The sequence below is a fragment of the Pholis gunnellus genome, assembly GCF_910591455.1.
Source record: "Pholis gunnellus genome assembly, chromosome: 5".
NCBI classification, from domain to species: Eukaryota; Metazoa; Chordata; class Actinopteri; order Perciformes; family Pholidae; genus Pholis; species Pholis gunnellus.
The window spans coordinates 913,247-924,823 of NC_136531.1; the positions used below are offsets into that span (position 1 = coordinate 913,247).

At 43.3% G+C, this 11,577-nt stretch overlaps 1 protein-coding gene across 1 annotated transcript in view; it reads right to left on the bottom strand.

Moving 5' to 3' along the window:
• The window catches only part of LOC306696205 (uncharacterized protein), a gene marked incomplete at its 3' end in the record, with an annotated part of 13,154 nt that extends 9,335 nt beyond the window's left edge, over positions 1-3,819 (bottom strand). The window contains exon 1 of the mRNA XM_079159758.1: positions 3,102-3,819. Within this exon, the coding sequence (XP_079015884.1) occupies positions 3,102-3,173 (72 nt within the window). The 5' untranslated portion in view covers positions 3,174-3,819. The remainder of the gene's footprint in view (positions 1-3,101) is intronic.
• Between the last annotated feature and the right edge of the window lie 7,758 nt (positions 3,820-11,577).

Here is an 11,577-nt window from a genome sequence, read left to right on the forward strand (position 1 = left end):
GTGTTCTTTTGAATATAAAGAAAAACACGTCAGAGGTCTGAAAGACGTCTGCACACGAAGACGAGCACGTTAACAGTTTCTGTGACGAACAGGCTGCAGGTTACAGGATCGCAGGTTTGAACAGCTCAACCAATGAAGAGTAACGCACGGTTCTTCCTCTGTGACCCAAAGAACCACTTTGTATTCATTCATCATCGCAAACAGGGAAGCACGAACAACAACAACAGATAGCACACGGGGAGCACACGGCGGTGGACGGGTGGATAGAACTCCGGGCTTTCTTCCAGGTTTGTATGTAATTCTGGTGCCGATTCCTCGGATCCTCGAACTCCGCCTTCATTCTGATCACAAATACACATCTGTATGATTTCATGACTGTATCTTGCACAGTTGTGAGGCTAATCGAGGTGACAGGATCTGTGCGCAGACAGAAATGTATCAACGTATCCTTGTGCAACGGTTGACAGCTTATTATCATAAGCGGTTGTCGCTCATTTTTCGTGTGTTTTCCAGCAACACGTGTACATTTCTGCTCGTTACATGAATCCAGTCTTTTCAAAATAAACTTTTGTCTTCAGGTTTGGTTAAAATAAACTACAGACGTACTTGAAGTACGCAAGTTACGTGACGTGGGCAGCTGTGGCTCAATGGGTTGAGCGGGTCGTCTGGCAACCGTAAGGTTCGGCAGTTCGATCCTTGACTGCTACGTGTCCCTAAGACACTGCTCCCCCGGGCACTTCACAATAAACTGGGGATGAGTTGAATGCAGAAGTCACATTTCATGTTTATGTATATGACTCTAATAACATCTGGCTGTGACTTCTGCTGGAGGAAAGATCTCTGTTTGGTGGGCTTTTGTGGTCTTTATACTTCTTCAGATTACGAAATTACTTCCTGAGATGAGTAGGAATTGCGGTGCATTACATTGTGACCGGAAATCACAACGTTGAGTTATTTGTTATGTAACTTCTGTACTTATCTAGTATCTAGTTGTAGTTCTGTAGTTATTTTAACTCAAACGGAAATCTTTGTCTAAATATAGCACAGAAAGTAAGGAAATTTGTGTTTGGTAGATTATTTCTCTATTGTAACGATGCTTCTTGGTAATACATCTTATACCGTTGGAAAGCCTGTTTATTTCCCTTTTAAATGGAGCCACATTTGTAAGGAACATGCATTTGTGGGATGAGCAGCAGAGCTGAGTATGTGGGTTGCACTCATGAAAAACTTGCCAAATCTTCTCTGCCAATGCCAAACAGAGCGGTTCATCAGAGACGACCTGCAGACTGTGGGAGTAGAGAAGATGGAATGGCCTGCCAGCAGTCCTGACCTCAACCCCATTGAACACTTGTGGGATCAGCCTGGGTGGAGCCAGGCTGGTGTGGCTGTGTGTGGGTCTTCCACGCTACTGAGGCTCCTGTTTGTTAAATGAATACATTGTTTAAATTGCCGATATGTCTTGTTTCTTCAGACTTCAATCATCCAATCCACCAAACACCAAACAAGAGTCAATGGCAGAATCAGCTGTTTGGCATCGGCAGACAAGATTTGACAAATTTCTCATGGACGCAACCCACAAACTCAGCTCTGCTGCTCATCCCACAAATGTATGTTCCTCATGAATGTGGCTCCATTTAAAAGGGAAATAAACAGACTTTCCAACGTATAAGATTCATTGCCAAGAAGCATCGTTACAACAAAGAATTAATCTACCAAACAAATTTCTTTCCTTACTTTTTGTGCTATGTTTAGTTTTATTGTCTAAATCCAAGTAAGTAGTTTAGTTGTCTCAACCTAACTAAGTAGTTTCCTGTAAAGATGGAAGTTTATTTTGAAGAGACTGTGTTCATGTAACGAGCAGAAATTGATACGTGTTGCTGGACTTTTGTAGGAAAACGCACAAAGAAATGAGGAGTAACGTTTTTGTTGGATGTCGTATAAACCGATGTATGAGGATACGTTGTTTTCATCCACAGTGCTCTTAAACAAGGCACTAAACGTCTCCCTTTTGCAGCTCAACTCTCACCACAGTGTGTGTGTAGCGTCTTATTTGCACGGTGTGAACTGTAATTATCTGTAGTGGTAAGAAACACAAGTAACAAGCGCTGCGTTTCCACGACGACGCCGTCAGTCTGGACGACGTTATCGGCTGTAACCGTCGTATGAGAGGATAACAGTGGGGCACGCTCACATGCACTAAAAGGCACGTTCACGTGCACAAAGAGCACCAAATAAGGCACAGCTCACATGCACTAGGTGAGAGAGGATAGTTATTGATCAGATATCAATGATGTGATTGACGAGTAGATAACACGGTGTAGCTTCATGTCAGGAGGAGTTTACTGAAAGAAAGACTTCTTTCTTTTCTATTTGATCGGTTTCTTTTCGCTGCAATCTCAAGAAACAGGTGTGAATCACGGGCTGAATAAGGTCCCAGCTGTGAAGGAACAGGTCACATGACAGGACGGTCAGTCAGTGCAGGTGGAGCTGCCTCGACATCGTCTGTCCAAGACGGAATGTCAAAGCGACACATCTCTCATTCGGCACAAGCTGCAGAGTCACAGAGGTAAAACTGGATAGACTGATGGACATGCTGTCACATGCACAAACACACACACACACACAGTGCGTTGTGCTTTTTTGCCCTGCAGTTAAACTGTTCCACAAAAACATCAGCTTCAGAATCAAATGCATGTCAAGAGTGACGGAGGTTCTCAGGAGACAGAACACGAAGTCACTAAACATCAGCTTCCTGTTTTTATTCTTTGGAAATCAAGCATCTCCATCAAGGGGAGGACTTCATGGTCCACAACAACCAGCTGTTCTTCCTCAGTGTGTCTCTCTCACACACATGCAGACTCGACTCATCTCATTATCACGGAGCGGACTGACCACTGACTGACTGTGCCTTCAAATATGAGAAGTGAAAAGTCAAATGTTATTTCTGCCCTTATAATAATCACCACATGTAATCCACCACTACATCTGTTCATTTAGTTCAACCGTGACTGGATAATCCGTGTCTGTCGGTTCCCCCCTCACCGACTAGAGGTCATACGTCCCCCCCCCCCCCCCCCCCCCGCCCCCCCTCCCGGTCTTACCTCAGCGCTGCCGAGCCGCAGACGGGCCGCTGAGAGCGCAGCAAGCAGCAGCAGCAGGACCCAGGACCTCATGTTGTTGCCGCCCAGCCTGAGGAGCCGCAAGCGACCGGCTGGGCATTGAGCACCTCGGCGTCCAAATCACCCCGAGCCTCGTCCCGGTGGCGCGAGGTACGCACCGTTAAATATCCCCCCTTGAGTGTGTCACCGCCTGTAAGCGCCGCTTGTCCCGTGGGTTTGTTCACGGTGACTCACGCGCGGGCTAGACGTGTCTGACTCTGTCCACACCGCTGTCCTGAAAACTCTCAGGAGACGTCAAGGGTGCGTGATGCAGAGTGTCCCGATACACGAAGGCTCCACCACGCAGCTCCGATCACACCGGTCTGCAGTGAGAGAGAGTCCCGAGAAGCCCCTGCGACGAGTCCAGATGTCTCCAAATGTGTGATTTATAATAATAATAATTCATCCACATGTGCCAAAGTGCTCCATGCGGCCGCGTTCTGGTCCAAACTCCAGAGGTGATCAGATCACGAGTCCAGAATCGCAAATGAATGTATCAATAACGCAGCATCTCCAGCGGTCCGTGCGTAAAGAGTTGGTTCACCTTTGGAATGGCGCGCTCGTGCGTAATTCTCTGGACGCTCCGCAGCAAAAGTCCGATTCCTCTCTCACTTCGCTTTGACTGCAAGTAGCCGTTTTATCTAAACGTCCCTCTCTTCGATAGCTCCTCCCTGCATGCCCCCCAACACCCCCCACCCCCCCGTGTCTCCCACCCCCCACGTGTCTCCGTCCTCCGGTGCTTCTCCGCCGGATCAGGTCGTTCTCGCCTCTCGCGCTTCTCCTCTCTGGTTGCGTCTCAAGCAGTGAGAAGCTTTTTTTTCCACACAGAAGCAGGGCCGCCCTCCCTCCACAAATTTCAACCATCAAGTCAGACAGCGAGGGGCCGAATCGTACCGGAAATGGTGCGGCTTTGCTTTCAAAATAAAATAAAATGAGTGGAATTTGCACGAAAATGTCATAAAAACTGATCTCTGTCGCACCAGCAAACAAAATAAATGTGTTTGACAAGTGAAGACTACTGACTATTTGGTAACTATGCCTACAGCAGATTAACACTGAACAAGAAGAATCAGTCCAAAGGCAAAACAGCTGATTCCATTCAAACGATATGCTACATTAAAACAAACTGTAAATATAATATAAAACCTTAAGCATTATTTTGAAACTGACTTTGGATAAATTAGCATCACCGCTATTTAAAAATACCACGAAGGGAAACAAACCAGGCGGAGCACCTTCATTTATCACTTTCTACCTTTCAGATTTTATTTTCACTTTATATTTCTGACATTTATTCAACGTTTTACTTTGAAGGTCCCGTAGAGGAAGTGTTATTTCTCTCTGTGGCTGACTTGACTCTGGTCCTCGTTTGATCTGCTCCAGGGCTCCTGTTCCTCTCCTCGTGCAGGAAAGACTCACCACCTTCCTTATTAGGAGCAAGGAGACCTGAGCACCCATGGGTGCTCTTAAAGGGGACGTTTGGTGCCTTGACGCGGATTATTTTCCCCGACTGCATCAGAAGCCATTGGACATCATGTGTTTGTCCGTTATGTCTAAAGGAGATAAAGTGTCATCGTCTCTGTATTAAAAGACTTTCGGTGATTATTTTGTTCACGTCCGGATCAACGTTCACCTTTAAATATATGACGTCACCATAAATACACCGCTGACCGCCATTTACAACTTCACTGGATTATAATCTGAAGATTACATTCACAACTTTCAGTGGATTTGAGTTGTGGAGGCATTACGTCATCAGTTATTAGTTATGAGTCAACCAAACAACAAAACGACGGCGGTTGTAATCTGTCGGGATTATTGTTGTTGAAATGCAAACAGAGCACAACAAACTCACTTTAATGCCAGTCAGCTGTTTCCTTTTGTGCAAACACATCAAACGCATCATTCTGGTGAACAGAAACAACATTAAAGGAGTTTATTACAGCGACGTGAACATATTCTCTGAGCGTCATTAAAGAGGTTTCGAGGTCAGAACGATTTGGACACATCTGACCTCGTAAAAAAACGTAAACATCGACGACCGAAAGGATTTAAAGTCAAACGCAACCGTTTCCCAGAAGGCTCAGCGTTTGTTTTCAGGGTCACGGGGTCACGGGCAGATTCTTCCTCACTGCAGAGGAAGCAGGCATCCCTCTGCTGCTATTCCTGGACTAATCACACACACACACACACACACACACACACACACACACACACACACACACACACACACACGGTCATGGACCAATGGAAACGTTGACCTTTTACCTTCGTGCACGGCGTGACTGACGGACTGAGGACACACTGCTGACAGGATGAAGTGTGTCTCTTCATTTCACTAATGCCTGCAGTGTGTGTGTGTGTGTACGTGTGTGTGTGTGTACATGTGCACATGTGTGTGTGTGTGTGTGTGTGTGACAACTTGAAAGGGTGTCAGGTTTACAGAGTTGCTTGCTGTCAGTCCTCGCTGTGCATCCTGGAATTCCCAGTGTGTCCGGGAGAGGAAGGAGATGTACTGTGTGTGTGTGTGTGTGTGTGTGTGTGTGTGTGTGTGTGTGTGTGTGTGCGTGCGTGCGTGCGTGCGTGTGTGTGTGTGTGTGCGTGCGTGTGTGTGTCTGTCAGGAAGTCACAGGTGTGTGACATCATAGACTAGAAGCACAGAGGTGACTCCTCTTCATCAGGAGCCAGTTTTGAGTCGTGGTGTTTTGATCCTCGTCTTCCTCAGCTGTGTTTCTACATGATCTTGTTTCTTCAGGCGGCTTTTTGCAAACGTTTGAAGCTACGAAACATAAACGCTCTGTGATTCCTAGATCTCCAGTGTAATGCACGAGGCCATGAACAGGAAGCATGAAGTGGACGGGACGGACGCGGCTGTTAGTTCAACGTCGGGGTTTTTTGTGACGTAACTTCCGTACTTCAGTAACGTCGCTTCAGCTGTTTCAACCCGAATGATGATCTTTTCTTAAACTTAATGAAGTAGTTATGTTGTGCCACTTCTTTGACAACAATTTCCTGACATCATCATCACCGCTCTAACCAGCGTCGTATGATAGACGAGCATTTCAATGCTTTTTATCATCTGTTTAGTTTTCCATAGTTTTTCAAACAGGTCGTCTGCTTCAGACTTCGTACGGACGAGCTCATCAGCTCTCCAGATCTGCTCATCGGCTCCTACGAAAATGGTCGTTTCGGTCTTTGTCATGAAAGAATGTTTGTCCAGAATATAAAGTTTAGATAAACAGACGCGAACAAAACAAGCTCACAAGAGCTCCTCTGAACAGTTTGGAGATTTTCAACTGGAAGCCTCTTTGGGAACCTTTGAATAAACACAGTGACGCCTCATCACCACGAGATGGTCTCGAGCTTTGAAAATCTTTTTCCAATTAATTGTTTCCTATTTGTGTTTGCAAATTAAAATTGCGCCCCAAAGTGCAGAATTGAGTATTTCAAAGTGAATTGAATTTTAAATTAAAAGGTATTTTCTGATGAAGTCAACATGGATTGTGTTTGAATGTTTCAAGATGCTCTTTAGTTGTAATGTAGACGTACTCTCACTTAGATGAATAGTTTCAGAAGCTATAACGAGTTTAGAGCCACAAAGACCAGACGACCGGCACAGGAGGAGGATTCAGGAGGTTCAGAGTTAGTTGAACTCTTATTGAGTTAGCTGAAGTCAGACTGTCTGATTTAGCTCCTTTAAAGGCCGCTTCTTGGTTTTGTCTCCTCTCACTTCACTACTTCCCCTTTTTAAACCTGGACATGTGTGTGTGTGCGTGTGTGTGTGTGTGTGTGTGTCCGTATGTGTGTGTGTGTGTGTGTGCGTGTGTGTGTGTGAGGGAGAGTGTTAATTAACTTCCTGTCCAATATCCTGATCTAATTAATAGAGAGACTTTCTGTCCTCCGTCAGCGCAGCCGGTTCGCAGGACGAAGCAAACAGCCGCTCTGTTCCCGGCAGAGTTCAAACTCAGGTCAGGACTCTGCAGGTCAGGACTCTGCTGGTCCAGCAGGTCTGTTCATCAGGTCTGTAGTGAAGACCGGCTCCGATAAAGGATCACCAGGAGACCAGCTTCTGGTTCTAGCTGCTCCAGTTTATTCACACTTTGGAAGGGAAACGGTTTTCATTTTCAAATGATACTTTATTTACACAAAGTAACACTTTGAGGCCGTTGATGATGATTGTGATGAAAAAGCATCAAAGATCAAGAACATTGTCTGGAAAACATTATTATTTGAATTTATTCAAATACTTAAACTTAAACAAACTGTTCTGATGAGTTTTCACTTTGTATTGACTTCATTCCTCTGGAGATGAGCACACCTCTCACTCGGGATTAAAAGTGTGAATTAACTGAAGCATAAGAAATGTGACGTAACACTTCACCTCCTGACCTCGAGCAGAACGCCGTCTCTCAGACGCTGCAGAAGAAACCGTCCTGAAGCCACAGTGGAGAATCACAGCCGGATGAAACTTTACAAACCACAAACTAGAGACAGAGGGCATTCAGAGGATGCATGACTGTACTCGGTTTATTGACAATAAGGAAGTTTCTGAGCAGAAGTGCTCTCAGAAAAATGCAGTTCTTGCAGAAATCTCCAAATGTCAAGTGTTTGATACCAAATCCCAGCGAGAGCTTTTTCTGTGGTGTTCCTCAACGTCTGAATGTCAAAATGTGCTATTTTGGAGGAATTGTTGATAATTTCTATCTAATCTTTGAGTGATCAGAAATATGTGAAATTTAGCACCACACCTGTGTATTTAATTAACAGACTAAATAATAAGTGGATGTATATACCGTGATGTCACTCATTGGTTTGTGGACGTTTTGAAGCTTCCAGTTCAGTGTTTTGGACGTCGCCATCTTGTTTATTTTGCAACCAGTGAACAGGAAGTGACCATATTTGGACTGAGGAGGAGTGACGTAGAGACGTTGTATACGTCTCTGGTAGAGACCTGTCAATCACTGTGTAGCCCCGCCCCTAAAGCATCCCCTGCTTTATGGTCTGTGTGACTCTAAATGGACCATCATTTACTAAATGAACATCATGCTGTATTGAAGAAGACTTGAAACTAGAGATTGAGACCATAAACTCATGTTTACAATGTTTACTGAGGTAATAAATCAAGAGAGAAGTAGAGTCATTTTCTCATAGACTTCTATACAACCAGAGGAGTCGCCCCCTGGTGGACACTAGAGAGAATGCACGTTGCTGGTATTAAATGCTCTTCTACTGTTGATCTGCTGTCTCCCCCTAAAAAAGACTGGAAGAGGTTCAGAAACATGAATTCAGCTGTAGTTGATATTCTCATATTTAGATAACTAAGAACAAATTGGATATTTTGTCCACTCAGACACTCGTAGTCACTTTGTTAAGTAGAAAGGTTGTAGTTTTAAGGATTTAGATTCGTCTGAACGCTGCTGCTGCTAAAACGTTTATGAGTTCAACATTTTTAAATAAATAATAATTCACTTTATTTTTGTTTCAATCTGAAACAGCATTTAGTCGCTCACAAGACGCTTCACAGTGTTTTCCAGACTGATGAGATTCTTTCACGATTACCAGCTGCAAGATGCAGCCCCCCCCCCCCCCCCCATCAACACTGAACAGACTGTCTGAGATATAGTCGGCCTTTACAGTGAAAGGGCAACACATTCATGATTCAATTGTGTGATGGAACGAATAGCTGGGCTGAGAAAATACAAGTTCAGTCTGGAGATGCAGCTGATGTCATCATCACATCAGAAAATGACGAAACTGATTTATTGAAATTACACGTCAATTATTACTTATCCATCTATACACAATGTATTCCATGAATTGATGTTACGTAGGGACGGGTATCGTTCGGGTTTTATTGATAATGCTCTTTTTTTTCTTCTTCTTTTTGATTATTTTGTTTGAAAAAGACACAATTAAGAATCAACATTTCTTTATTTTTCTTGTATGTTAACAAATCATGTTTCTTGAGCGGCAACAGAAGAAGTTCTAATATCTTTAAAATACATTCTCAGTTAAACAATCATCTAAGAGATGATGCTGATCTTCTGATCAAACTCCGTATGACATCTCACTCCAGAACTTCTGAAGTACAGTGAAGTTCAAACTCATTGATCCAACGTCAGTCATTGATTAGAGAACAAAGATAAAATGAGCAGAAAGTTTAAAAATCAAGTAGAAGCGAGAGATGTTTCCTGCTTGTGATTGTGAGTAATATCTGGTGGAGTTTCCCTCCCAGATCTCCATATCACTGTGTGTGATCTGGAAAAACATGGCTGCCCGTTGAGTGAATCACTCCACGGTTTCTTTCTGCTTTGATGAGAGCGAGTGAGGAGTCAAGGGGAAGGCGTGAGGGAGGGAAAAAAGGGGGGAGGATGCTGGGGGGGGGGGAATCATGTCGGTATTGTTGTGCGTTTTCCCGACGTCAACAATAGAGGAAGTGGAACAGAGCAGCTAAATATACAAACGTCACAATGAGGAGCAGCTGTGAGGGTGAAGCACTGAGGGAAGCCTTTTATTTGTGCAGGAGGAGGTGACAACTTCTCAGAACATCACACACTGTCACACACCTTCAACAGCACGACCGCCGTCACACACACTACTGACACCAATCGGGTTTCAGATTCACCATCTTCCACTTCCTTGTGAAAGTAAAACTTACAAATCACTCAGAAAACTCCATCGTAAAAAAAAACGAAACACGTCAACCAACACCAGTAGCTAGAGTTTAAAACACGACGTCAACATCGTGAATTGAAACAAATCTCGGCGGTTGGTTTCAACTTACGTACTTAACTTACACAATAAGTCAACGTCGACAGTTGTCACTCTTTACACAACCTCACTTCCTCTTTTTCTCCCGTCATGTTTACTACACTGCCAAACAATAAACGTACATACGTGTCATAGTAAGCTGTTTCAACTTAGATGCACATTTTTTCGGGAAAGCTAAAGCCGCACCGAATACTTGGATCTGGTATCCGATCAACGTATCTTCGTAAAACGGTTCGTATGATATCTTACTAAAAGTTACTCCTCGTTGTTCGTGCGTTTTTCCTACGAAAGTCCAGCCACACGTGGCAATTTCTGCTCGTTATGTGCGTTCAGTCTTTTAAAAAATAAGCAAACAACTCGGTTTGGTTTGGGCAACAAACCTTCTTGGTTCGGTTTAGAAGAAAGTAAAATAAATCAAAGTTGACTTCTTGTTTCTCGTTCACGGGGAACGAACAACGGTCTGCTGGAGGCCTCCAAGTGTGGGAGCGATCTTTATACTTCCTCGTTCATGATTACGTTGATAACAGAAAAAAATGGCGCATCGTTTTTCGTAGGTATAGCTACGAATGCTGGATGAGATCAGCCTGATTGGAAACCATTATTTTAATAAATAACTTTTTATTCATGTCAGTTTAGAAAGCAAAGTCTTACAAATAAAAGAATGATCCCAGTCACTTACTGACCGCGATGCATACAGTTTATTAATCAAACACTGATCGATGGGTACTCGATATCAGCCGATACCCAAAGCCCAGCGGTGCACAGATGTATAGTCTGAAAACAAGGCTGACAAAGGACATATCAGGTTTCATTTGTTGTTTTGGTTATTGTTTAATTGCTGGGAAAGAAAACTACATTATTGTTTTATGTTCTTTCAAAGACTGTACGTTAACTTGTGAGGCAACATTTCGGAAACATCTGCTGAAAATGCTTGAGCTTTTCTTCTAACACAAAATAAGCTAAAGCACTTGTGTTGGGCAATATGTTCAAAAATACGTGTTAATATGTTTTGTTTAAATTATCCAGCTGGCCACCAACAACCGGCGATTGTCAGTATATTCTCGCAGGTGTGTGTAAGTTTTAAACACTCTTCATTTAAACCTCGACACACGCAAAATAAAACTCGTCAAAACCGTCTTGGTTTGTCTTTCAGACAATCATCCATTCTGATTTGGTCGAAATAAACCTTTTCATTCAGAGTAAGATATGACAATATGTGAGCTCTACACGCTGAGCGTAAATAAAATGACAAACATCGCCTCAAAATAAACAACAGGTGATGTACTCACAGATATATTCGTCAAGTGACCTAACCATACCACACACACAAATAAAAATACAAACGTTACAAGGCTACAACGACTTCACATGTACAACAACAAAGATTCTCAGTTGAGCCACAGTCTCCATTTGACCTCATTCAGTTACACTAAGACAACTGTCACATCACAAATCAGGCTTTTTATATGTGATAAACTAAAGTACGGCCACATGGAAAAACACACAAAACAGTAATAAAGTTAAGAGTTGTTTTCTGAATGATGGCCATAAAGATGAGACTGTTTTAAGCATCTGAATACTTCATTGCGAAATTGACCCACTACTAAAATTCCACTGAAATATTTTGCTTTTAAAACTATAATTGGTG